At 39.7% G+C, this 27340-nt stretch overlaps 6 protein-coding genes across 15 annotated transcripts in view; 2 read left to right on the forward strand and 4 right to left on the reverse strand.

Moving 5' to 3' along the window:
* The window catches only part of LOC128881896 (uncharacterized), a 20667-nt gene extending 16357 nt beyond the window's left edge, over positions 1 to 4310 (reverse strand). For 4 of the 9 annotated variants that reach the window (XM_054133308.1, XM_054133307.1, XM_054133310.1 and 1 more), the window contains exon 1: positions 4098 to 4310. The gene's annotated coding sequence lies outside the window, so the exon portion shown is untranslated. The other 5 variants (XM_054133304.1, XM_054133305.1, XM_054133302.1 and 2 more) reach the window with 5 other exon arrangements.
* Positions 4311 to 8185: 3875 nt separating this feature from the next.
* On the reverse strand, positions 8186 to 9774 carry LOC128881913 (39S ribosomal protein L44, mitochondrial). The gene is made up of 5 exons (XM_054133348.1): positions 9501 to 9774; positions 9071 to 9437; positions 8905 to 8989; positions 8530 to 8833; positions 8186 to 8447 (listed from the first exon to the last, which is right to left on the reverse strand). The coding sequence occupies exons 1-5, from the start codon at positions 9559 to 9561 to the stop codon at positions 8323 to 8325; spliced, it is 942 nt and encodes a 313-aa protein (XP_053989323.1). The 5' UTR covers positions 9562 to 9774; the 3' UTR covers positions 8186 to 8322.
* Positions 9775 to 9911: 137 nt separating this feature from the next.
* LOC128881912 (RNA-binding protein 42) lies at positions 9912 to 17520 on the forward strand. 2 transcript variants are annotated; one of them, XM_054133347.1, is made up of 5 exons: positions 9912 to 10095; positions 10379 to 10626; positions 10709 to 11086; positions 11168 to 11362; positions 16979 to 17520. In XM_054133347.1, the coding sequence occupies exons 1-5, from the start codon at positions 10055 to 10057 to the stop codon at positions 17101 to 17103; spliced, it is 987 nt and encodes a 328-aa protein (XP_053989322.1). In that variant the 5' UTR covers positions 9912 to 10054; the 3' UTR covers positions 17104 to 17520. The 2 variants fall into 2 exon arrangements, with proteins under 2 accessions (XP_053989322.1, XP_053989320.1); XM_054133345.1 differs by lacking the exon at positions 16979 to 17520 and adding an exon at positions 14778 to 15059.
* On the reverse strand, positions 11415 to 14962 carry LOC128881918 (uncharacterized). Its single transcript, XM_054133357.1, has 4 exons — positions 14830 to 14962; positions 12200 to 12542; positions 11905 to 12128; positions 11415 to 11830 (listed from the first exon to the last, which is right to left on the reverse strand). Exons 2-4 carry the CDS (start codon positions 12406 to 12408, stop codon positions 11652 to 11654), a joined length of 612 nt encoding a protein of 203 aa, XP_053989332.1. The 5' UTR covers positions 12409 to 12542; positions 14830 to 14962; the 3' UTR covers positions 11415 to 11651.
* A 47-nt stretch (positions 17521 to 17567) lies between the features above and the next one.
* LOC128881914 (radial spoke head 1 homolog) lies at positions 17568 to 23551 on the forward strand. The gene is made up of 6 exons (XM_054133349.1): positions 17568 to 17706; positions 18120 to 18339; positions 18404 to 18630; positions 18713 to 18820; positions 18938 to 19084; positions 19601 to 23551. The coding sequence occupies exons 1-6, from the start codon at positions 17653 to 17655 to the stop codon at positions 19754 to 19756; spliced, it is 912 nt and encodes a 303-aa protein (XP_053989324.1). The 5' UTR covers positions 17568 to 17652; the 3' UTR covers positions 19757 to 23551.
* The window catches only part of LOC128881907 (beta-1,4-glucuronyltransferase 1-like), a 21091-nt gene continuing 15519 nt past the window's right edge, over positions 21769 to 27340 (reverse strand). The window contains exons 4-6 of the mRNA XM_054133334.1: positions 25961 to 26296; positions 25290 to 25532; positions 21769 to 25197 (exon numbers count right to left, since the gene is read on the reverse strand). Of these exons, the coding sequence (XP_053989309.1) occupies positions 25000 to 25197; positions 25290 to 25532; positions 25961 to 26296 (777 nt within the window). The 3' untranslated portion in view covers positions 21769 to 24999. The remainder of the gene's footprint in view (positions 25198 to 25289; positions 25533 to 25960; positions 26297 to 27340) is intronic.

Genomic DNA, 27340 nt, shown 5'->3' on the forward strand with positions numbered 1-27340 from the left:
GTACATCAACCTACCAAAATGGCGGGTAAATATTTCTGTTTAAATTATCTGTTTAAATATTTCTGTTTAAGTTATACATACATTCATTCTGATGGGGGTTAGGTTGAAAATTTAGAAGGTTGGTACATCAACCTACCAAAATGGCGGGTAAATGTTTCTGTTTAAATTAAACCTATACATAGATTCATTCTGATGGGGGTCAGGTTGAAAATTTACAAGGTTGGTACATCAACCTACCAAAATGGCGGGTAAATGTTTCTGTTTAAATTAAAGTTACGCGTAAATGATCGAATATAAGAGAATCAACTTCTGCGTGCATTAAAAAATAGCTGTCATACAAGTTTCTAGTGTCACACCCTGGCATCTTTGAAAAATATAGATCGTTAACAAACTGAACTGGTTGGACACGCACACTTGGATGACACTTTCTTGTTAAAATTGCAGAGACAAACGCGTATCTCGGTGTACGCTAAATCCAGTCCTACATGTGTACAACAGTCAGTGACTTGTTCCGAGAAATAATCGAAGTGAAAGGAGCGAACCGAAGCAGCGAATGGGGAATGAGCGAGAAACAGCTGGAAATTCGATCCCGCATGGCCGAAGTTCAAGGAGTGCCAACAATCGTATAAATATGTTCCACCGATGCGACATCGAGTTTTCTATCAAGTGTAGAAATTAATTCTGTCCAATGAAAAACCTTACGGAGGGTACATATTAGTTTTCCAACTAAACCTCGAAGCACTCTGTGTTGCTATAACACAAAGGTTTATAACTTTTTAGCCACGAGTGATTCAACGAACAGAATTAATTTCTCCTGATCCATGATTCCGAACCGAAGGAAGTGTAATTCAATACCGAACCATTAATGCTAATAAAACTTTGATTATATTCGGAATAGTAGTCAGTACCCCCTAGTCCGCCTAATAATAACTAACACAACAACGCGCGAAGCGTACAAGAATTCATTTCATTCCCAGTGAATACATTCCGTCCGAATTATTATTATCTTGCTAAACCTAGAACGGTCGATAGCTCCGCAGTCGTTGTGACTCAAAGTCGTGCCGAGTCGAACCGAGAAGAGTCGAATCGAACCGAACTGGACTGTGTAGTTTTATAGCGCGTCAATGCGTAAAAAGGGCGAGTGTGAAGCAATAGATCATACCAACCGAAGGATGCGCTCGGAACGAAATCTCATTCGTTGCACGAAATGCTTCACGATAAATATATCGATTGCGATACGCCGCTTGTTGTTTAACCTTCCGCGACAATAAAGAGAAACAAGAGAAACTTTTTGCTATTTTCAAAACGTTTCATTTAATGTTAAGCTTCACTCGCGGTGATATTTACGTCCCTATCTCGTCCCATGCAAATCAGGTGAAATATTTCATACATATGTATGCGAGGCTGTGTTATATTTACTTCTAATCCTTAAAAACGTTGAAACAGATAAACAAATACTATCTTCGAGAATGTAGACTGAGACAGAGATTTGATTATATTTAAAAATCGAGATGAAAATAATAGGCTCGATGAATTTTATATCACATATTTTTTTCAAACTCTCAGCTCTGATAGAAACAAGAAAAGACGCGTTTTGCTTAGAAAAATGCAAATTCAATTCCGATTGCTACGTTGACTCGAAAATTGTTTATAGAATACCTTATGGACACGGTAACGGAATTATATCGTATTACGTAATTATTATGTAATTACGTACCGTCTTAATTGTACATCTCATCGCAATTAATTATACGAGCATCGAAAATAAATCGTCGCAGGCCTCCAGACCGACATAAAAATTTCCGTGGTATCGCTAGTCCAGACTCAAATTTGTATAAAGTATCCGTTTCAAGTAGCACGTAAACAAACGGACCGATAACGGAAAATACGATTCCGAAAATTTTAATCTCCACAGAGAAAATATTCAGAAATTTTCAATCGTTACCAGAAACAATAAAATTAATATCTCACGACCGGCAGGCTCCAACAACGTATCGCTAACAAAAACAAATTTTCGCGAAAGAAATTTTCGCGAAAAAAATTTCCACAAAAGAAATTGTCGCGAAAAAAAATTTCCACAAAAGAAATTTTCGCGAAAAAAAATTTCCACAGAAGAAATTGTCGCGAAAAAAAATTTCCACAAAAGAAATTTTCGCGAAAAAAAATTTCCACAAAAGAAATTTTCGCGAAAAAAAATTTCCACAAAAGAAATTTTCGCGAAAAAAATTTTCGCACGACGTGAAACGAATTCACTAGCGGGATAATTTTCTACGGTCGTAATTCAGCGCGAGATATCGAGATATCGAAATTGAAAAAATCGCGAGACCGAGAACGTTGCGATTCCAGAGTATACTTTTCTCGAAAATTGACTTACCGACGGTTCGGTTCGAGCACGGTTAGCTACGAATAATTTAGCGTTAAATTCGACGGGAATAAAGCGAGATCCGACGAAACGGAACGGGAGGCGACGAGCACAAACGTCGTTCGCTTTAAGCGCGTATCACGATGGAAATTAAAGGCGAGTATTTATAAAATATCAATAACCCAGCGTCGAACTGCTGCTCTCGAGTATCGACGGAGCACCTAATCGCCGACTGTAATCCGAATTACCGAATTCGTTGCCTAACCGAACCGCAACGTAATCGGTGGTGTCTGGAACGGTGCAAGGAAAGAAAGTCGACGACGCAAAAGAGCGACACGTCACCAACGGTTTCGTTCGGCTCGACGGAGTTTCATTTGTCTGTTATTCCTTGTACGATACAGAAAGGGAGACAGCCGTTCGCGAATTGATAGAAAGGCGTCGATTCGACGGGCCACGGGAAACAACATTTTCGACGTGTAACAATTATATAACGTACGTACGATTTTTTTGTGTGTGTGTGTGTGTTTTTTAACTAATCACACGCTGCGTTATCTTCAAGTTCACACGAAAAGTGGTTGGAATAAGATATCGCCTATTGTTAGATTCGGTATTTGAGGATGTTGAATACTCTCCGGCACGCTAGCACTGTCCCGGACACCATACGAACGCGATCGTCGCGTACGGATAGAAAATGTTTTTACTGACCGGTACCGGGGATCGCGCGACACCGAATCGCGATATCACCAAAAAACACAGCGCGTCCGTTCGGGTGTGCACCTTTTTGAAATTCGTCGATGGAGAAGGAACACGGCACAGAGAGTTTGAGTACGCAGCCAGGCACAGCGATGTGGCACAGGAAAAACAGCAGAAGTAACACTCGGTCGGTAACACCGACACTACGGAGAGCAACACTTCGTAAACACGATGCTTTTCGTAACCTTTAGGACACGGTTAAGTACGCGCGACGAGCACGTAACGAAACCGCGAGCGAGAACGACGCGCAAAACGAACGACGGGTTGAGGGAAGAACGGCGCGTGGAACGGATAAAACTGCCAACGAAACTAACGCGAAGGAATCAATGAACGACCGAGAAACGAACGGACGACCGAACGGAACGCGCTCGAAATGTTGCGGATGAATTTATATCGCAAGCTCTCGGACGCGTTTCGCGTTGCTTCGCTCGTGCACCGTGTGTAACCGCTTAGGGGACTCGGATACAGGTGCATAGACGGCTGTTTTTCTTTCTTTTCTATCCCATTGGCCTCGTTGTTTATCTCGATCGAGGAATAAACAGAATAAATGGATATAGAGAAAGGGGGGAGGAGAGGAGGGATAGGACGCAGTTCGGGGATATATGCACGGAGAAACGCGAACGTACGAGAAAGAAAATAAGAAATTTCCGTACCCTTGCGACGTATCGTTCAAAGGAAAGGAGGATGAAAGAGAAGAATCGCGTGGTATGTGTGCGTGCGTGTATGTGTGCATGCGCGCGCGCGCGCGTGCGTGCATGTGTGCCTCTGTACAGTATACGATAGCGTTCGTACGCGAACGAAAGAAAGAAAAGAACGAGATACGTGTACGTATTACGTTTCGATAAATATTTTTTTCTCCCCGTGCACCCGACGCTCTCTTTGTCGACACTGGGCTTTACAGTCCGGACTCGCTGCGGGAGTTGAACGCGACCCGAGATACGTATTCGATTATGGTTTCACTGCACATTTTCTCTTCTCTTACCCGAACTAGCCGTGGGTATTCCTGTAACGGCGGCCACGGTGATTAAAAAACACTCGCGTTCTCACATTCGCGCCCCGAAACGAGAAGGGTTAGCCGAAAAATTCGTACGGTCAGTCTAACGTTTTCAGGGCCGCCAGGTTAACGTCACGAAATCCACCGACACAACCATAGATCCAAACGGTGGACGGACGGACGTAAGGACGGACGGCTGGCTGGCAGCAGGCAAGGCGGAATCACAGAGAGGCTCGGGGGGGAAGGGGTATTGAATGCGGCGGGGTGAGGGTAGAGCTTCTGGACGGGGGGGCAGGTGGGGTCGCGAGGCACCGGGGACGCACGAGTCGGGAGTGGGGCGAAAACGAACGAGAACGAGCGAGCAACCGAACCGACCGTCGCCGGAGGGGGACAGTCGGAGGTCTATGCTAGCTCAGGGCTGTCACGTCGTGGTACCTTTGGTGCCCCTACTCGCGATTCCTCTATAGACGTTTCTCCCTCTCTTTAATCGCGAGTTTACTACCTACCGATATCGTTCTACCACTCGTTTATCTATTATCACCACTCGATTCCAGCTACGCGACGTTTCTAATTTTCCAAAGAAATCGATGGCGGAAGGTACTACACGGCAAAACGGCACGGTGAAAAGAGGAATACGTGCATACGTCTTGAAAGATCTCCGCGACTTAAAGGTGATAGCTCGGAAACCGAATCGAGAATAAATGTTTTCGGGAAAAAAACATTCTATACGGTGTTTTCGATACGCACGGTCCTATCTGTTACGTGCTGCTCGACACTTTAACGACCGATTGCCTATTAATCGGCATTTTTCCATGACAACCGATACTTTCTCATCTACATATTACCGACGACTGTATCCATATACTGTATCCATATACTGTATCCATATACTGTAAGCTTCTGTATACGAGGTGTCCCAAAAAATTTCTAAAATTCAAAATGTTGGAGTTCCTTGGAAGGGGTGGTTCGGGAGGTGATTTGAAACAACTTTTTCCTTTGCGAAAATGTCGGATGGGGCTTCGTTAAGCAGATATTAACAAAAAAACCCCGACCAATCAGAACGCGCGTATACCGTCGGAGCGGCCGCGGTAGCGAAGGCTACGAGCTAGGCGACCGCGTCAATGTCCTTCGGGCACGTCGAGTCACTTGAGCGCGGCCGCCTAGCGCGTAGCCTTCGCTAGCATGGCCGCTCCAACGGTATGCGCGCGCTCTGATTGGTCCGGGCTTTTCTGTTAATATCTCCTTAACGAAGCCCCATCCGATATTTTCGCAAAGGAAAAAGTTGTTTCGAATCACTTCCCGAACCACCCCATTCAAGGAACTCCAACATTTCTGGGACACCCTGTATGTATTTCGAAGGTTGATACTAGAATCTATATAAATTTCCATCGGTAATTTAAAGTCGGTACCAAATTTACTTTCGCTCGGCATTCGTTTTTATTTTACAGCTTCCGCGAAGAAAGATTCTTGTGTACTTTTAAATTTATCGCGACGAGATATCACGAGTGCGCTCGTGCTTTAAAAAACGAGGCGAGATGGAATAACAACGAAATGCTACGACGAACCCGATCAATTGTAATAGTCCGTTTGTTGCATCACGAATTCATCAACGTAACGGTATCGAAGTGTATAAAAGATACAGAGATAGATGTACGTACAATTTCATACAAGAATTTCTACGACGTGAAATCGTTGCCTCGGAGGCAAATTATGTTAAACTTTTTGTGATAAATATGTTACCGAACTAACATCGTACTCGCACATAAGCATCTTACAATTAGCTCAGTGTTCGGAGTCGAAGAGAAAGAAGACGGTCGTTGGTATTTCGGACGCGTGGATGTTCACGCGGTTACGGTTAATCGTGCGAAATTTCTGTTCGGCAAATATACGTGGAGCGTTAGGATAAGAGGTACCCGGCGTGTACGGCACTGCATCGGGCACAAGCAAAACTCGCTGCCTTGCGGTCGGGTGGTAGGGACGAGAAGGGTTGGGTAGGGAAGAGTAGAGAAATGAAGAGGAGAGGAGCGAAGGGGGCAGGAGGGGGTCTCTGAATAGTATGGGTAGGGATGTCGGCCGTTGGCGGAGGTGGGTATACGGTTGATCCTGGCCGAGCGCTGCCAAAGGTCCGAGCGAGATGGAGCCAGCAGACTGACGAGCGAAAAAGAGCGAAATAGTACAAGAGGGCACGGCAACGATGCATTTACTTGGTGTAAGCGCGGCAACGTCGCAAAGGCTTCATGGACGCCAGGCAATCCACCAACACACGAGTGTGCAGAGAACGGCAGACCAGAGAAGGAAAGAATCCCGTTTTACCGAGTTGGAGGAGATAGAAAAAAGGAGTGGGGGAGAAATACAGGAGAGAATGAGAGATCTACCAAGTCTTAAACAGGCTACAAAGTTTTCCACCAATCTCTTGAGATTTCAGAAAAACGTTTAGCATATTCCAAATGCATATATTTGTACGCGTAGGAGACGCATAGGTAACTTTTTGTTCGTCTGATACGTCGAGCGCATTGTACTACGTTTTTCGACGCGTTACCGCCAGGAGACGAGCAATATTTTATTCGAATAATAGACACGAATAAAATCGATGTATCGGCAAATTTACTCGTGACATTTTTAGTCGTTCCGTTCCAAAATATTCCATCAACGTCCATTTATCAAATTTAACTTTTATCTAGATAAGAACTTTGTTCGTCTCTACTGCGTGTCGTGCAACTGCTGTTGAAAAATTGATTTTCCTGTGATATTTAGGGAACGAGTTTAAATTATGCCCGTATTTATACATGTTCCACGATAATTTCTAAAACACGAGATAACATAGAAGATTAGGTCTAGGATATATCCGAAACGGAATAGCGACGAAATACATTTAACTAGTTGTTTATGCTTCGAATCGTATTTTATGGTGTAAATTTTTAATTCGCCTCGGGACGAGCAGAGAAAATGGTTCTGTAAAACCGAGCCCGGGCACCAAGAATCCAGAGGCGTAGACAACACACAAATTGGTTCCTGTGCCCTGTGCCATTCCTTGATTGCAGATATACGTTTCAGCTACATCTACGGGAACGCCGCTATTTTTCTTTCGCTCGAACGAACGTACCGCGTCACCGGGTTTGTAAATATCGGTAATGGATACGTTATACTTGTTATACCGAGGAGTAATAGCAGAAGTGGAACTATAAAACAATAACACTGATTACTCGATGGCGAAAGGGTGTGGCAGCGCCATTGAGTCGTTACACGCAGGAATAGAGCAAGTAGTGGGATAATACGTGCGATTGCAAGCGTTTCTATGTGTGTGTATGCGCGCGCGCGTGTGCGTGTGGACGAGCGCGCGAGCGCTCGTATGTGTGTTTATGCTCGCAAGCGAGAAAGAAAGAAGGAAAGAAAGAGAGAGAGAACGAGTCAAAGTGCGAAAGAAACAGAGAGAACAAAGAGCGAGACAAATGTACAAAAGGAGAAACAAAAACAAAGAGGGAAAGAGAAAGAGGGAGAAGGCGGTAGAAGTGGCGGAAACTCGGAGCGGTGGAGTGCGGATGGGGACAAGGATGAACCACCTTAAAGGGGATAGCATGAATCATAAGTAATCAATATTATACCTGCGACCGATATAGAAAAATTTTGGGCGACGTACAAGTGGCGAAATACCTCACATTTTTATTTCGGAATTTTAGTTCATTTCCGAAATATCCTAGCTACGTATATTTTTTGTAACAAAGGAATGCTATCCAAAATGTTGCATTTATCTATTTTCTCCTAGATCTATTTGGACTCCTAGCATGTTTTTCTGACATAAATCCTTCCATCGTATCGCTTTCGTAATTACTTGTATTTATTGTTGAGCGTACAAGCTAAACGAATATAAAAATAAAAGCAAATCAGTGGTTATGAAAATGTATTACTTATAGTCACGTTTAAAAGTAATTTTTCCATCACTTATTTTCCTCGAATAAATTATTATTAATAAATATATCGTACTTGGAATTTTTCGAATCTTAATTAAGAATTCCCTTCGCCTAATTGCTCTATTTTTATAATAGAGTATATCTATACTAAAGCAACAACATGGTACGTAGTGTGCAAGGTATAATTAAAGGGGGCTATATTTACATTATACAATTTTATATACGATCTTTGTTAATCTTGAATTGTAGTCTCGAATGATTACAATACAAATCACATCGATCATGTTACATTTCGATATTTATTTTTAAATAGACACATCTATTTTTTCGTTAAATCGTAATGGCTGATTCGAGTCCAAAAGACCGAACCTTTTGCATAATGCATTCATAGCAGCTACATCTCTTGCTTCGTTAATAGTTTGCCCAGATCCTAGAAACATTATTAGTAAACATAATGGTAACCGAGTTAGCAATTGGAAAGTTTCAACTACCTTTTTAAAATAAATTTTTACCTGAACCTAAGAATTGTTTATTTGCATAAACCGCGATTTGATAAACTGCCAGTACGGTATTTGTTCCAGCACGTCTAATAATTCTTGGCTCTACAGGTGCTTTTATTTCGTTAGAGACGATATCGTTTAACATCTTAAATGGTTCTTTGGGGCACCATATTTCGGTCAAGTCTTTGTTTGCTAATCCTACTAATAGAAAATCTCGAACAAAAGTACTCGCACGATCGATATCGGCGCTTTCGGCAAGTGCTGCTACGAGTGCTAGAAATGTTTTAGCCAATGTTTCTTCTGCCACGGGATGCTCCTACGTAGTAAATACAAAAATTATAAATGTTATTATTATATTAACAATATAAAAATTTTGTGTATACAAACAGCTGTCAGAATAAGGTCCTTTGTTCCAATATGCGAAGATGCTGTAGCCAGAATTTCATTGGACATAAGGTAATCATGGAATGCTCTAAAATATAATTTCCATTAGATGGACTTGAAATACAGTTATTTCTTATACCAAGTTCAAACTCCCTATTTTTATACGTACATAATAGCAGATTCAGGAGCATGTGGGAGAGATTTACTCAAATACTTGAACGCAACTTCTGAAGTTATGTTTCTTCCTTTTTCAATTAAATCTTCGTTATGTTCTATATCGAGTTTAGGTTCTTCTATTCCAATTTCTTTTTGTTTTCTTTCTTCCTGGAAAATGTAAGACTTATGGATGAATGCTTTGTTTAATTTCTCTGTTTCAAATTTTTCTGACAGTCTCTGATTAAATGCATATATTTCCGAATCTCTATTCCACTCTATAAAATTACTTCGAATCGGTTCTGGTTGAGGAGGTAACCGTCTTTTTCTTCTGGTTAGGTCTTTGTAAGTTGCAGATACCCATCGATGAATGTACCTACAATCTACACTTGTAATTAATACATTATGCGATATTAAATAATACTAGTTTCAATTAACGTATTTACCATTATAATTTCCAGGTATTATTCTCACAAGATTATTGCAGCATAAACGTAACTTATTCATGTTTATTCCGTATATATATATATATATATATATAAAAAAAATGCAACTGTTTTATAAAATAATGATTCACTCTATGTTACGGATATCTGATGTATTGCGCCAATGTCGTTAGGATAATATAATGTTCACAATAATTAACAATTAACGACATTAAACAATTCGCATTTGTGCGAAATCAAAACAACATGATCACATATGATAGGTTATTTACTAAAAATATAATTATTACCAACCGAATGTATCAACATACCCAGAGTGGTTATATCAAGTTTTTTTAACGCGTTTATGTTGGTGCACCTCGTTCTTGGCGCCATTACGATTTCAGCCATTTTGCCTCTGATTTTGTTCCTGCTCCGATTCCGAGTCGAGTTTACTATAAATATGTAATTCACGTATTCCGGAGTTGCGTCTTACAATTAAATAGTTAGGTGGGGACTGTAATAAACGTAAACTTAAGTTGTTGGAAAAGGTACAGAATAAAAAAAGCGTCAAAATGGAGGAGAAACTTCGTCAAATGGAAGATGAAATGAACAGGTATCGTGTACTTATAAAACGTTGAAGTATTCTAACCTTTATGGACTTTTTATTTTGTTCCCTTACGATTTATGTATTTGTTTCTTTTAATATACACCCGATTGCAACATTTACGTTTTCGAGATTGTCACATCGTTCATAGTTTACACGGTAAATTATATTAAATGGCTCGTCTAATAAAAAGCAAATAAAGTAATACAAGTATAAAGGCAGGTAAACAAATCGTTAAAAGTTTGTTTGCAATTTGTAACTTATTATAATTAATTGTACGTAATTTTTTTAGGTTTGAAGCCGAAATTGGTAGTCAGTTAGTCGCACCGATGGTAAGACCTGTAATCGGTGCAAATACGTATAATCAAGTAGCTAGACAATTGGAGCAGCATGAACTTCCAACTCCTGTTGTTGCTGCTGCTGCAGCTACCTTAGCTTTTCCATCGATGATTGGATTCCCACCTCCGCCGCCGCCGCCGCCGCCACCACCTCCTCCACCACCGCCGCCAATGTTGATTCCACAACAAGTAGCAAGACAAGGTAAATGGTTTTAAAATAAGAATATATGAAAATTATACTTGATTGCTCTATATTTAGAACAAAGAAATGTTGTTTATTACAGGTACGGTTCCTTCTATTACAACATATTCGTCCCCTGCACAGATAAGTAATCCGTATTTACCAAACATGGTGGACTCGTGTTTAACTGCTACTCCAAAAACATACGAATCCACGTCGACACCAATGATACATCCAGAAATTATTGAACAGATTATCAATACAAAGATCCCTGAAGATGACAGCAAAAAGAAGCCAAAGGTGAAAGGTGTTAGTACAGCGGCAGAATTGGCGATTAGTCAAGGAAAGGCCAGTTCTATAATGGCGAACGCCAGCGCGGAAGAAACTCATCCTAAGGGAAAAGGAAAGAAAAATAAAAAAATCGTACGCATGGCGGGTGGACAGATATGGGAAGATCCTTCTCTGTTGGAGTGGGAAGAAGGTTATTAACGTTTTACTGTTTATATTATTTACGAGTCTTGTTTCGCTTTAAACATATTTTACGATTCTTTTTCGTGCGCAGATGACTTTCGAATATTCTGTGGAGACCTAGGAAACGATGTCACGGACGAGATGTTAGTGAGAGTTTTTGGCAAATATCCAAGTTTTCAAAGAGCCAAAGTAGTTAGAGATAAAAGAACAAACAAGACGAAGGGATTTGGATTCGTGTCCTTCAAGGATCCGCAAGATTTCATTAAAGCAATGAAGGAAATGAATGGTGAGTTGAACAATAATCGGCTACTACGATAACCTAGGATACGGTAAACTGGGATGTTTTATTCTACGTTCGAATACAAAGGGAAATAATTCCTAATTAACGATATTAAGTAAATATTATGCAGACTAGAAAAAGAAATTAAATAATATTTACAAAGTCGTATACAAATATAAATCTAGGTTTTATCAGAATATGCGACTTATGTAAAATTATCTAGAACTCAAAATTTCTGTTGATACAGTTTATGTACCAAAATTACGAGATCAATATTTCGAGTAATTAGTTTCCTTCAATTACCAAACGGACCCAATCCATACGATATAAACAACTGCGGTATTATAGAATAATGTCTTCTTGGATGCGGTGGAGCTCCGTTGCGTAACGCGATCCGATAATTAGGATTACTTACAGATTGTACCGAAGTTTCAGCTGTTTTTTCCACCTGCTGCTGCTGCTGCGGTGTGCCACCTTGAATTATAATAATGTACAGTTACGTTTATGGAGATGGTACATATGAAGATACTTGTTCGATGTTTTCTTACTGGCATAGTTATTCCGAAGGCTGTGTTGATTCATATATAAAACGGAAAAGGGCATTCCAGCAGCTCCTCTGCTGCGAGCTAAATCCTTCTTCGACATTTCGTTTCCACTTTTCTTCGTAACTGTTGACAATTGAACTCTCTTATCCGCTGTTGGAACATTACCGCTCCACGACTCTATTATTGTATTTGGGTCCATGTTCGATGCTTCTCTTCGAATTTGTATTCTAAAAACCACCAAGATGTAAGACGAAGCTCTGTGTTACATATCGACTGGAAAAACCAGGTAAATGGGTACCTAGGTAATGGTATTTCTTCTGGTACGATAGCAATGTTTTCTGGAACTTGTTGTACGGGTATCCATTCCCAGCAGTCTTCGTTGTGTGAACACTCAGACGTGATTACAGCATCTAACCCATTCTGTTTCAGTGCATTCTTCAGATCGGTTAAAGGTACACCTTGGCACGACACGAAGGTAAAGATCAAGATTACAGCGCTGTGTAACATTTTTCTACGTTAACGTCTCGTTCAAATAGTTTCTCGTTCGATATCGGTTTCGTGTTCGCTCTACGTTTCTACTCGCGTGAAACGATTCGTAGTTTGAATACAGTGCCGTGTTGTTCCTTGTCTCTGCTTCGATTCTGAAAAGCATCAAATTCAAGTTGCGATACTTTGGAAGTACTCGTTGAATTAATAATTAATCTTCGATGGTCAATAAACATAGATCAGTTTGTTGGCGCTATCCTTCCATAAAAGACTAGAAACGGGAACGTCGCATGAACGAGGAGCCCTGTTGCGAGTCTGAATGTTGAGGAAGCATTTAAAAAAAATGAAAAAAGAACGTCGGTGAATCGAAATTCCGTTCCGATGACACGACGATGATTATTAGGCAGCTTGATGACGGACAAACACGTTGTTTACGTTTTCGAGAAATCTCTGCAATGGGTACGACTATTTATACAACATTCTGCGCTAAAATTAGTACGACGATACTCCTACACTTGCCGATTTCAGTGACCACGGAATCAGGCTGTACTGGAAATAGATATTGTCGTTCTTTGACAACGAAAGTAGCGAGCAAACGAATCGATTACGGGTTGCTGAACCGTTTTTCTCTGGAAGTAACGTTCCTTCCTTTCAGCTTTCATATACAGTCAGTGTAAGTATTCGTACAAGAACCATTTATTTGAAATTGGTTGCTGTACGAATACTTGTTACATTAACTGTAAAAGGGTTTCCGATAAGAATTTTGGATTTATTGTTTCTTAATTATTTTAAATAAAACACAGACCCTTTTGGAAAACCCTTTACATTATGGCTATGCGTATAAATATACATGTATACAGTGGGTGTAGAATGTATTCGTACACCACTCAATTTCCCAAAAAAACTTTTGTGTGAAATTGTAGTTTCTCAACTTCCTTTTTCGTAATCAATGATATTTTACATATTCTCGAAAGTCTTTAAGATAGATGTAGTCCAAACAACATTTACTGGTTAATATAATTTGTGAAATTAACAAAAAGAATGGGAAAAGTGGGTAAAAGTATAGAAGCAATATGTATTTGTACGATTTTTATGATGAACCATTCACAGCAGAGTTTTGTAACGTAAACACATTAGTTTGTTGCTCCGTACGTATTAGAAAACGTCAAATTTCCAGTAAAGTACTTTTAAACAGTTGTGCGAATACTTATTGCTTCAACATTTCTATCGATTAATTGTTTCTTTTTCTTGTTAATTTCACAAATTATATTGACTAGTAAATGTTTCTTGGACTATATCTATCTTAGAAACTCCCGAGAATATGTAGAATGTTATTGTTTATAAAAAATAAGTTGATAAATTACAATTCCACACAGTTTTTCTGGAAGTTGATCGGTGTACGAATACTTTCTACACCCACTGTATGTATATGCATATGTATATACGTGTATTCAAATTATTGCAGAATACCGAGGTTCCCGTAGTTGATTTACATGTCTGCTCTGGAATTATTGCACAGTCTGCAAACCCACGACGTTCCTAATTAAAATGACATATTCCACGCTAGCAGGGAACAAAAACCATTCCCTCGTTTCAAGTTTTTGTCACGTGTGGGATGTATTCTGTTCTTTTATCTGTTAGTTACACATTGTACGTAGTAGTTGCATTTAAATCCAATGCTACATGGCTAAATTGATTCGAGAGACAGTCATCGTACAAAATACAAGAAGCATTAGGGTAAATGAAAGATTACACGACTTCAAATTCTTGCAATTAACAGGAACACTTTCAGGGTTTCTAAGAGAAGTTGTACTTTTTAAACTCGTTAAATGAAATCTATTAAAACAAGTCAATAATGTTCATCTCGTTATCGCATTGTTAATGGGTTCCAGGTGAATGCCAAGTTTGCGTTAATTCCACAGGGAAATTGATTATTGCTGGTGCTACACGGAACTTTCAATTTTCTCCCTTGAAAGGGATTTTTTCTCCCTTGTTCTATCGACAAGTCAGGAATTTTCTCACTTATAGAAGCAACTACCCTGAAACGTCATTCTCAGCTGTACCCTTGGAGATGTTCGTTACATGTTTAATTGTTATGAAATTAATTTTATGTATGAATTATTCTCGATAGAAGATTTCCATTGAAGCCTTTCCCGTCCCTTTGGAAGTTCAGCTGAATGGAACAGGTTTTGATCTTTAAGTTCATTAGAACATTGGAAAAATCTTTCAAATGTGATTTTAATACACCAAATGTAAGTATGTCTTCCATATGTAAAACAAATTGCAAGTCTTTGACAAGGTCAGTTTAATCACAGTCACTTCCCAAAGTATTCGTACACCCAAAAGTCTGGCAAGAATCATTTCAATGACTCGTGTATTTGAATTTCCAGTTACCCTAAGAGAATGTTATCAACGAGAGAAAACGGAAGAGAAAAGACTCACCGTTGAAACACACGTGCCTGTTCGTTTGGTCGCCGCTGGTCGAGACTCCGTCGTTTATCGGCGCACGTCTACGTAGCACACGGACGTCCGTTCCCCGTCAGGGTGGCTGCGACGGAGTGCGTCGCGACGTCCTCCGTCCCGATACTCATTCAACAACCCCTACCACAGCCGTTCGTTCCCGTAACATCCCCACCTGACGACCAAGAGCCAACCGCGTGCCTTGATTTCCACTATCGGACGATCCTCCGTCGTTTTCTTAACGGTGGTTCGTTTATTTATCGCTGATAATATTCTCTGGTGGTCGTGGTGGTCGTTACGGTTCGGCTAGTCGTCTTCTTTAACGTCCGTCGTGGTCATTGTGCTCACTGTGGTCTCTAAACGAAGTCTTCTAAACGAATCAGAGCCACACGAATTTCTGTGCGAGTCACGTTGACCACGCGGTGGGTGTGAAATACCGCGCATATTTCCGTCGACTTATTTATCGCACACCGGGGGGACACGTTCGATTACAAAATAAACATGTACAGTGGGTCGAGAAAGTATTTCCACGCTCGGTTTACTTCACTATTCCTCTAAAGAAGCGTCGCGTTAATACTGTAGAATTCTTGTATCGCTTTTTCATACGCAAAATGTTCAATAGTAATCATAAAGTAACTTTGTTTACACGTGTGATACTTTCACGGGCCACTGTTAACATATTGCTCCTCAATGTGCTGCTTGTACATCTCGCAAACTAGGCTGCGAGATTGGCAGCCAAACTTTCAGGGAACATTTCAGGGTCCTCCTGTTTCGTTCTCATTTCATCCCCATTTCCGCGTAGGTGGCCGTCGTCTAATTCGAACCTAAGTCCACCTCGTCAAGGTAATCCTGCGAACCTTTCGACCTCGTCGCTTCCCCTTCGACCCTCTACTTCCGCTCCGCATCTCAGGATGCTTGCGACGAGATCGAATCTCCCCTGGTCTATTTAAGAAGTGCCCGTATAGCGTTATATTATTTTAGAAGGAACGTGTAGCGTTAGTCATAAGTGGATGATGTTAGCAACAGGTGGTCAGCGACAAGTAGACGACGTTAGCAACAAATAGTCAGCGACGAGTGGCGCGACGAGAATTCGGTCGGATGCAACAAGTAGTTTTAAAGCGCGTAGCAACGAACGGCCGTGTGAATTGTACGCCTTCGAGAACCGAGAAAGCGTTCGCGGAATTTAGAGAAGAATTCGCGAGTGGGTAGTCGAGACGATGACTCGTATCGATATTCTTTTATTATTATTATTATTGACGACTGTCTAACGGATAACGGTTTCGTGTATTGATTTATTTCGTGAGGTATATCGAGGTGAACTCGCGGAAATGATGAATCTTTGAACGGATATATGAGTGATTGTTTGAGGTACCTGACTCCGACGTTCCTCGTCGTCCCAGGTGTAACCTTGCGATTCATATTGACCAAAAATTACACGACTGATCCGTGACTTCACCTTCGCTAACGTAAATAATATAGTTTGTAAATAGTATAACAATATAGTTTGTAATTGATATAATAACGTAGTAGGAATTTTGTTCTATTTTTCTTAGAAGCGAAACAAGTAATTCGATATTAATAGTTGTTTGATACTCGCAATGGTTTGATAGCGTTCCGTGAAAACGCATTATCCGTTCTTTATGTGTAAAATACGCCACTCGCTTCTGCGTTAATGGAATTGCAAATAAGATCTATCCTGTTTGCATTTGCATTAAGTTTCTTCCCGTTCGGTTGACCACGCGTATGAACACAGCCGTTTTATCCCGATAAGAGGCTTCCGAATCGCGCTCACCTCGTAACGGTCGCACGAAGACAGTAATTTGTTTCTTGTGAAAACCACTCGTAGCTGCGTTTATTTGTCTTTCTTCCCTCATCCGGGATGTATCGATTCCTGTGTGCGCAAATGGACACCGTCCGATAAAAATGACCCTCCTGTGCTATCTAGTATAACAATTTTCACAATCTAACTACAGACTCATCGTTTGATATTATTCAAAATATCTTTAGTTAGTTTAGTTTTCTTAAAAATTCCCAAATAGACGCCAGGATAATCTTGCCCATGGGGCCAATATTGTTATAACCGGCACTGGGCGACATGGAACAACTTAATTCAACGTAATTGTGTTTTCAGGGCGATACGTGGGCTCCCGTCCTATAAAGCTGCGCAAGAGCTCCTGGAAGCAAAGGAATCTGGAGACGGTGAGGAAGAAAGAAAAGGAGAAACAGGCTCTAATTGGTTTGTTGACCGGCCGGTGACGTGACTTCGTTCCTTCCCTCATCCGCGTTCCATGGATCGTACACCTGCGTTTGTTAATTTGATTGGAACAGTAGCCAGGAAGCTTTTCTTTTCTTCTTCATTACACTAACGAATAGTCTAGGAGAAAAAGAATCATAATCGTAAGTGGACCGTGGATGTTTATGCACTTATGGCAAGCGAAGAAATGTATAAAATATCAAGAATGAAATACGTGTTACAAGATTTTCTTGTAAATATTCTAGAAGATTAGATAGATTTGCATAAACATCCACGATCTGATCATGTTGAATGAATTCAAAGTTTCGGTATTTAAGAACTTTCCACCAGCAACGACTCAAAATTGTACATTTTCCCACTTTATAACTAGTCCCTGGGTCGACGCGTGAATTGTATGAAAGTAAAATTTGTCTATTCGATGCAATCGAGTTATTACTGCGTACCACTTATCTACGCGACGAGTATCTATAGTATCTAATTATCTGTAATATCGATTATGCGATATTCTTTTTATTCCGACGTAAAATGGAGTAAAGCGTGCCGGAATAAAAATGTATCCAGCGACCTTAGGCGAACGCGGCGAAGAAGAAGCGAATCCCCTCGGGGTTTGTATTTCTCTTTCATGTTAAGAAATAATCACCGCAACGTTTCTCGAGAATCTATCCGAGTTCGAGGTTGTCTCGCGAAAGGACAAATTTAACGGCGTGCTTTAATTATGAAAGTGAGATTTAAAATGCGAAAGCGTCAAAGCTTGCGATTTTGAGAATATAGAAATATATTTACAACGGCTAGTCGAATACATTTCTCAGATCACCTGGCTTCTAAAGCACAAAAAGAGAATGTGAAAAAGAATAATTAAACATTGTTCGTTCGCTTCTTGCATAAACGTGTAATTTCAAGTTACGGTACTTAGAACTAAGTCGCGATAGAATTTTCAAATCTTATTGTAAAAAATGTAATTAGTTAATTTTACGTATACCAGTGTACTCTTTGGGTAAAAATGATAAATTAATTACAGGTTTACGAAGGCGAAAGGAACGACAGGGGCGAGAGACACGGACATGGAAAAGCTTTGCTTCCAAATGGCGACATGTACGTCGGTCGGTATTGCAGGGGGCTGAGGCACGGCAAAGGGCTTTACGTGTTCAAAATCGGTGCTCGATACGACGGTGAATGGAGACAGAGCCTCAAGTACGGCCAAGGAACCTTTTGGTATCCCGATGGAACGCGATACGAGGGTACGAAATAAAGGTATACAAAGGTACACAAAAATAAAGGATAAACGAGTGGATTTTTTTACAGGAGAGTGGAGACGCGACGCGAAATATGGTTTCGGTGTGTACTATTACGCGAACGGTGACATTTACGAAGGTTCGTGGAAGAAGAATTTTCGACACGGCATGGGCTCTTATCTCTACGCTGATACGAACACCAAATTCATGGGTACGTGGATCGTGGATCGTATGCAAGGACCCGGCCAATTGATCCATCCTCGACATCGCTTTCACGGATTCTGGGAATTGAATTTAGTAATTAATATTGCCACAGGAAACTAACTAACTAACTTCACTTGGGATAAATATAACGTGCGAGTAAAACAGTTATTTACAGCCTCATGGTCGCGGATGCTTCACTTTTGAAAATGCTTGCATGCAACACGGTCACTACATTCATGTCAAGGATCCGGAAGTCGTCGAGACACAGGAGGAAACTATCGATGTGAGAATTATGTTTATTATTAAGGAATTATAATTAAGGAATAGCAATCTGTTCTTAGTAAGTAATCTAATTCCCGATTGTATATATATAAACGAAAAGATTTCATTTTGAATGTAGGAGAGGCCAACGGAGGAGAAAAGTGAAGCACAACCACTGAAACCGTCACCTTTGAAGAAAGGCGTTATTCCGTTATGGCGCGCGCGTTGCATTACGCCGTATAATCCTGATCTGTTACCACCAGAGCCGGTTCCTTTACAGGAAGAGGTAATAATGTGTATAACGAATGAACGGCACTCGATTTTGATCAAAGTCTGTCTAATCTGATGTCAGTAACTCTTTCTTCATAGTTGAAGATTTGTATATCTAGCTATTATTATCATCTCGTAAAATGTATACTAAAACGTGCGATTGTTATCGACAATCCACCGAAAACAGGAAGTACTTGACATCGGTTAGCGTCTGAAATAAATATCGGAAAGCTATCCGGCGATATCCGGTTTCCCTGTTGAACGGATTCGAATGTCCAGAACGTTAAGGAAAATGGAAGTAGACGAGATGAGCGGTCTAAATTGATTGCTTGCGGTTTAACGAGCACTTCCGGTAGCTTCCATTTCCATCTGACAGAGTCGATACTCTGTATTCAATAATAAAATTACAATATCCGTATCCGAATCTCTTTTCAATCTTGTACAAAACGTCCTTTGGAATCCTGTTCTATTAATTATACATTACAGTTATAATAATCAATTATCGAATCTCTTTATTATTCTCTGTTTTCAGGTGTCGCTGGACTCCATAGTAGATAAATGTTCGGAAGAGTTGTCGGAAAGGGAACAATACTTGAAATATCCAGGGGAGTATCGCGGAGAGGAAGAGGAGTATTACGAAGAGATCGATCATGTTAGACCATCCATTGAAACAATTCAAGAGAAATAAAGCAGTATAAAATAAAATAAACTCTTTTCGTGTCCTATTGATCTTTCGTTAACCTTCTACTAACTTCACCAAGTGTACAATATAGAAAGGGTTGATGGAAACGACTAATAACAACTTAAATAAATCCAATAGGTCCCAAATTAGAGAAATTAGAAATGCGAAGAAGCATCAAAGTTGCTATTCGACAGCTTATTCATTTGTTCATTTATTTAAAGTGCGTAACTTGTTATACAAAGTTATTGCACTACTGCTTATTTAGTACTAGCTTATTTCCATTCTTTTTATCATGGTCTTGTACGACTCCTGTATTGTTTTAATACTGTTTGCAGTATCTCTTACTTCTCACATCTATTGGGGCCCGCTGAATTAAAAATTCAACATAGCTACAGCCTCTGAGGATAAAGAGAACTCACGTTGGGAGTCAGGAGATGTTAGGAGACTCGTAGATGGTTAGAGAAATAATCTGTAGCCTTTAAAAGTTACTTAAACGATCCTTATATTTCTATCCTGTTATTTGGAAAAATACAATTTTACATATTTACAGCGATAGAGTTAAGGTCAGATTTTTGTATGCGATCGCACAGTATACAATTTATAGGCATTTTTACAATTATACTGAGCTCATACATATACTTTTCAAGGATACAACATTGCTTGTATTTTTTCCAACAAAGAAAATCCTTATTTATACAATATACATAATCGATGTACAGCCTAAATATCGATCTAATTTATACCAGTAATGGATACTTTCTTTTTGTTTTAAACAATCACTTTATTGCGAATGTGTTCATAATAGATCATGATAACATGAATTGTTATAAATGACAGAATACTGTTTTTTTTTTCTTTTCTTTTCTTTACAAGATGTTGGATCATCATAAATATTTTTATACAATTGAACACAAAGTGCCTTGTTTGTTTATGCATGATTATTTCAACACGGACACAAATGGAGTATTCAAAATTTATAAAACTTATGCATATGTTCGTGAAATAATAATACTGCAATTTGTAAACCTAAGATTTATTTGTGTTTCTCTGTTTTCAACCGACAAGTTGATAGATGCTCTAAGAACACGGTTAAAAAGTTTCTTTACAGGGATTGAACTAACGTGATTTTGGGAAATTATTTAAATCGCAAGTTACCAGGCAAACGCTACGGAATCAAAACTCTTTTCAAATATAAAATTCACAACGAACGTTAATTATCCAAGTAGTATTTACAATACGTACAATCTTAATGGGTTTTTATTCATCCTTTTCCATAAAAGTTCGTAATCCTTTTGCAGTCTAGCACTTGCTTACTTCCATCAAAGTGCTCAGTCGTGAAAGATATACTAAGCGATACAAATTGAATTCTTTGAAACTTAAATTGTTATCAGAGACCAAATCCAACAGAGACGTTGGCTTATTCGAAACGCTTCTCTTCCTTTTCTTTATTACGAAATGTATATCGTAACTAAACCTGATTTTATACAACAGATTCATGAAAAATACAACGATAAAAATGAATCTTGAGGTGTTGTAAATCGGTGTAAAATATTTTATCGAAAAGAATGAATTACAGAATCAAGGTACATCATAGAGCTTGAAAGTTTCAGTTAAATCATCTATTGTACCTAAAGCAAATGTGTAAAGAAATTCATGAATTATATAATTCAGAGTTTAAAAATGTGAGCAACGAGAAAATTGATTACGTTAATAGTGTAATTCATTTCTTTTTCAATATCGAATTCTTCACAGATTTATTACACCCTGAAAAATACTCGTTATTACGACTAACTCTGTACAATCGAGTCAGTTTCTTAACGCGTTATCGGATCAAACATGCTGCTCTCAAACACCCATACATACCCATTGAGACAAAGACGATAAGGCACAGAATACACATTATTATTTACGAGCAATCGTTACACGCAGTTGCACAGCCCCGACAAATTAAAAGTGAAGGCAAGAGGATTAAAGGAACTTATGCTGTGAAAGAATTCAGTTTCGAGACAAAAACGCTATCCACATAAACACTATTCAGTATTTCCGTACATGAAAATATTGTCGCTTGCATGTTTCGTTTCCACATTGTATAGACATTTTAATAATATATCTACACGTTATAATTGTAGCTTATCGATTAATCGTGTCTCATTGTTTTTACTTAAGGTAGGTTAAGGATGCCAACGAAAAACAAAGGACGCTCTCCTCTCGAGGGTAAAGAACTAAATGTTCTTTTGATATTTTCATATATGGATTACGACAAATAATGTTTCATACTTCTACAATTATAAATTACTTTTTGTTCTGTCGTACGATAAACGACATCTTCTTCAAGTTTTGTTACGGTAATTTCTTTCGAATGGAGACAGTCTGTCAACATTTCAAGTCTACGAGCATCGAACGAAACGTGAATAGCAAAAATGAAATTTTCTCCACCGTTATTGTGACATATTTGTATATAACAAACAATTGTTATGTACCGGTGTAAAACGTCCAAGTGTTTTACAGCTAGTAAAGCATAATTACAGAAGTAGTAATTAGTTTGTGCCCTAGGGTTTATCACAACAAAATTGAGTCACCATTTTGCTTTCGCCAAAATATACTCAACGATAGTTCGCTATACAGTTCTCCAAGTCTTATTATCGTGATAGTATGTACACCTGTGGGGCCGTTTAACGTTTCTCGGGCTGGCGATAAAAAAAATATTGTGAATATACGTATATATGTATGTATATGATACATTGATTTATAAATGTGTGCATTGCACCGTTTCGAGTATTCGTAATCAAACAAATGGATTAATTTTTTGGACAAATTCAAATCTGGCACACACCGTATGGAAAAATTTAGATATCTGACTCCGACGATTTTTGTCGACTCGTAAGAGACTTCTCTTAACACATTCGTCACGTTGTCTCATTCGTTTACTGTCGTGTTCTGTTCGACGCTTTCGCTGTTTCGATATTACATTCGACGAATTATACGAAACTTTTCCAAGGTGGAGGCGATTCACTTTTTGAAAATATGGACAAATCATACCGAAGAGAAATCTAATATTTCACGGTAGAAAATACAAAGATCTATCAATCGTCGTCGAACATCTCAGGACAGTACACTTATTACTTTAGAACGTCGAAACTCACATTTAGTTCCTAATTAATCCGTGTAAAATAGTAACAGTTACGTAATACTTATAATTATGCTTACGGATGTACAGCTATGTACGCGTTCATACATAGTTTAAGATCCGAGGAGAGATCTCGAGTCGATCGCATGATACGAGAAATTGTTATTGTATAATAAATCTCTCACGTATGAGTTTTAGCTCGTCGCGACATTTAAACGTGTTTACCCATATTTCTTTTCTACTAATTGTCAAGAAAAAGTATTCGTACACAATACGTAACGATACAAAAAATAATTACACTCGTTCTGAATCAGAGATGGAGAAAATTTCATTCGAATACTTTTATTCGAAATTTTCACGTAGATAAGAATTTTACCCATCTCTGTTCTCGATTAGATTCATTGCAAGACTTCCGTTTTCTCATGCAAATGCGTAGAAAAGAACTTTCTATCTCCGATCGCTATCACTTGGAAGCACCAATTCTCTTCGACGGAAATAAAATTAATAGCGCAAAGAAACGCGTGAATCTTAACAAGTTATATTAATTAAAGGATCATTTAAACAACTAATGACTTGATATTTATTAATTGAATGTTTTTAGGATATACTGCCCTAGTAAATTGTTATCAAACGTTCCTCAGTCTTGGAGAGTAAAATGTTTCTTGATTCGTAAAGTCTCTGTTTGATTTCTTCCAATGCGTTTGTCGAAGAACATAAGCGAAAAGAATAACAACGAATTTTTAAGTACTCGGGGTAAATCGAAGAAAATTTTCGCGTGTAACAATGTTGCGATGCAATGTTCGTGTCTTGCAAGAAACTTTACGTCCACTCTACGCACATTATTTTTCAGTACTTATGCGAGCATTTGGTTTCACATTGTTTCAACTAAAATGCATAAGATCGTGGATTGCGTTAGATTAAAAAACGTAAATGCGTTAGATTAAAACAAAGTCAGCTACGCGTGAATCATGCTTTTTCTAACAGGAAAAAAAAAGAGATACAGCGGCGAGGTAAATAATAAATGGTATTCTGCTTTCGGCACTAGTTATGCTTGGGGGAATCATAAATACATTCCTATAAAAGTAAAGGAACTAAAATCGTTTAACCGAAGCGAATCTGTTTACTGCTCGAACCGATTAGAAAAATGTACACTGAAATGAGACAGCCAATATTCTCGTTACTCGTGTCGTATAAATTAAACGTTCGATAAAAATATCCGTAGAACGTACAGTATTTTCATTCCGGGCGTTTGGTTTATTTAATCGTAACTACTTTGAGCAGCTTTTACCGTTTTGGCATACTTTTGCACGCGTACTTGCGCGCTAACGCAACGTCCCGTCCCTTTCTCCTGTTCACAAAAATGTGCAACAGCGGGGGAAAACGTGGAATGAGATAAAATGCACACGGACGAAAACTACAAAAATCTTGTAGACGTACGGACAGAGATGAACATATTCGAACGGATGCGACTGGAATACACGTAAAACAACGAACGTACAACGAACGGTTTGATTGAATTCCGTGTTGCTCGAATAACAGACATCTACTTGCATCTTATATTCGCTGATGCTGTTAAATAGTACATACTCGTATCAGCGAATACAAAATAGTACGATTCGAATAGCATATAGTTTTCATCGGTTATCCGTTAGACCCATCTCTGCCTATGTATATACGAGGCACCGCTTTAAACGATAATATGTACAACCATACTCCCTAACGCGTCTCGGGTGAAAAATATGTATAAGGTTCTTTCTTTCATCGGGACCAACAATCGCACCTGCACTCCGCACCGGTTAGTTCCATCGCTATTTCACCCTCCAGGAATGAGAGACAGCGACGCCGATGCGTAAAAGTCGTCGCCAGGAAAAGGCGAGACTGTCTACCTACACTTTTCAGGATTCTCTGGACAGTTTGACCGAAGGGCATTATCTGAAGCATATCTGCAGCATATCTGAAGTCACTCGCCCGTTAGAGGCTTCGAATGAAACGTTAAAGAAACGAAACTTCGTTGCGTTGCAAGTCCACTGATCTTTCGTCTAAACGTCGAAGACGATCTCAGATGCTGCCGTTTCACAGAAGGACACCTGTGGAGCACGCGTCGCGCTCTGTTCTCCACGGGCTACACGGCACAACCCTTCCTAGTTCCGTAAAGGATCTTCAACTCCGGTATGATTATCTTCTTGATCAGCGCGTTCGTCTTCGCGGTGAGCATCTCCCGGTGAGCATCCTTCTTGAAGATCTTGATGCCCGGACGATGGACTAGGAACGCGTTGTCCAGGATCAGGAAGTCGTAGTCGAGGACGCACAGCGCGTAACCCTGAAACGGTTGAGTTTCAAAGCAACATCGATCGGGGAGATCTTGAGGGATCAGCGGTGATCCTCTTAGCATTAGATGTGTTTCATTCGTACCTGGGTCATCTTGTCGCTCTTCCCTTCCCAGCTAAGCCTCTCGTCGTACAATGGGTCGTTATTGGTCCCAATGAAAATGGGCTCCCAGTGAACAAAGGTCCCGGTCCTTTTGCCGACGTGGAACACGTGGAGATCTTCGGTCTCCGGCGCCTCCTGCCATTCCTTGCTTCGAGGAACATTGTGGCAACCGGAACACAATTTTTTGTGGAAGGGAATGGCGGTGCCAGCCTTCAGCATTTGAACCTGAGAAACGCATAGGCTTGGTTACTTATACATTTCTTATATATATTTATATTATATACTTATATTTATACACTTATATATATTGATATACTTATATATTTACAGAAAAATTGTATGTAACGCGACGTGCAATGCGACTAAAGGTGTGTACAGTAAATACACGGGGAAAATCGAATCCACGTTGAATAGTAAAACGAAGGTACGCGATTCGCTTGGATGGTACTTTATAGAACCGCGGTCAGTGGCAAGACCGCGCTTCCTGGCAACGGCACGCTAATTGTACGCATGAAGGTCCACGGTCAAAGGAAGCGGCATTGATTAAACGACCCTCGCGTTGGTGTCGTCTAACGTACCGTCGGATATTGTGCCAGATAGTAACAACCAACGAGTACAATGAATGGACCTTTTGCCTACTACCGCGCGCTTACCAAGTGCGTTTTGTTATTCGGTGGTTGATTCTTTTCGTCCACCTCGAAGATGGAGAGTACAAAAACTTTCGGGTTGGGCTTGTAAAGGGCCGGTTGATCCTTTCTGGTGATCATCTCGAGGAACTTCGCGGGCAAATTGGGATTCGGATAGAGCTCGATGTCGCTGGCGAATACGTAGAACGTCGGGGCGGACTCTCTGGCGATGTTACGGCCAACGTTCACGGGGTACAGCAGCTTCTTCTCGTTCTTGTACATCTTCGAAAGCGTGACGTTGACCCACGGTGGCCCCAGTGTGCAGTTGTACGTATCAGACGCGACTTTCTCGGATGGCGGTACCTGTTGGCAACAAATTGAGCAAACGTCAATTCTCAGACAGTTGAGGAAAATTGTTGGTGCTAAGGGTGAACGACAAGTAAACAGTCTAACTGTACGCCTAGTAAGAGCGTACGATTACGCAATGTAAGAAATTACCAACGCAATTGCATTTGCTAATCCACACACGCCAATTTCACGCCGTAATTACGCTGCACGTAAACGGTGCATCATTTTCAGGTACGCTCCTCGTTTGAAAAGTGAAATTACGTATGTGGAGCAGAACCGAACAAGCGGATACACCGTGTCGGTTGCTAACTGGTTCTTGTATCCGATTAATAATACTTTCTCAACCTCTTTCATTATCGTCGACTTTTGAAACCCCAATGGATGCTGAATCGTGCTTCAAATTTGTACTTGATACTTTCTTATAGATTTACGTCAGCCAAGCGGAGTGCTCAAGGACTAAAATTGCCTATCCTATATTTTTTTTATCGCGTTTCTTACGCTGAAGGCTTTTGCATCAAGAAATGGAAATTTCAGTCAGTGCAGGATTACTCAACGCGATAACATTATTCAAAATCAATATCAACTTGGGACTTACGTCTCGTGTATGTTCAGTCATTCAGACGCAATCATAAGTATATGTAAACGGCTAATATTTATGAAGATAGATTAAACTTTCTGGAAAGCGTGTCGTTATCTGTGTAGTTATCTACCTATATACATACATACATACATTTTACACTTCTATCATGTATTATTATGAATTTGGTTAGATACGACTACTATCTTCATTTATTTACCGCAATTTAATTAATGAGTGACAGATGTAGAGTTGTCTACCCCTTATACATATATTACCCGGACGACAAATTTATTCTTTGAATGAATTAAACTCCAGGAATGCGAGTATCGCTTATGCAGCATTACACATTGAGAGTTTCAAGTAGCCACTGGTTGCCCCATCGTGGAATGCAATTATTTGTACAGGTGATATTTGCACAGAGTAAGAGCGCATGAGTTTCTACTCTGCTGACCAAGGAGTTCCAATTCTTGAACCCTTTA

Source organism: Hylaeus volcanicus, chromosome 9, assembly GCF_026283585.1.
Source record: "Hylaeus volcanicus isolate JK05 chromosome 9, UHH_iyHylVolc1.0_haploid, whole genome shotgun sequence".
Taxonomy (NCBI): Eukaryota; Metazoa; Arthropoda; class Insecta; order Hymenoptera; family Colletidae; genus Hylaeus; species Hylaeus volcanicus.

Coding starts and splice junctions, on each gene's coding strand:
- LOC128881912 (XM_054133345.1), top strand. CDS start 10,055: ATGGAGGAGAAACTTCGTCAAATGGAAGATGAAATGAACAG. Junction 10,627..10,708: donor ACAACAAGTAGCAAGACAAG/GTAAATGGTTTT, acceptor TGTTTATTACAG/GTACGGTTCCTTCTATTACA. Junction 11,087..11,167: donor TCTGTTGGAGTGGGAAGAAG/GTTATTAACGTT, acceptor TTTCGTGCGCAG/ATGACTTTCGAATATTCTGT.
- LOC128881914 (XM_054133349.1), top strand. CDS start 17,653: ATGTATCCAGCGACCTTAGGCGAACGCGGCGAAGAAGAAGCGAATCCC. Junction 18,340..18,403: donor CGATGGAACGCGATACGAGG/GTACGAAATAAA, acceptor ATTTTTTTACAG/GAGAGTGGAGACGCGACGCG. Junction 19,085..19,600: donor CGGTTCCTTTACAGGAAGAG/GTAATAATGTGT, acceptor CTCTGTTTTCAG/GTGTCGCTGGACTCCATAGT.
- LOC128881918 (XM_054133357.1), bottom strand. CDS start 12,408: ATGTTACACAGCGCTGTAATCTTGATCTTTACCTTCGTGTCGTGCCAA. Junction 12,129..12,199: donor GAAGAAATACCATTACCTAG/GTACCCATTTAC, acceptor GGTGGTTTTTAG/AATACAAATTCGAAGAGAAG. Junction 11,831..11,904: donor CCTTCGGAATAACTATGCCA/GTAAGAAAACAT, acceptor TTATAATTCAAG/GTGGCACACCGCAGCAGCAG.
- LOC128881913 (XM_054133348.1), bottom strand. CDS start 9,561: ATGAATAAGTTACGTTTATGCTGCAATAATCTTGTGAGAATAATACCT. Junction 8,990..9,070: donor GCTCCTGAATCTGCTATTAT/GTACGTATAAAA, acceptor ATTATATTTTAG/AGCATTCCATGATTACCTTA. Junction 8,834..8,904: donor AGGACCTTATTCTGACAGCT/GTTTGTATACAC, acceptor TTTACTACGTAG/GAGCATCCCGTGGCAGAAGA.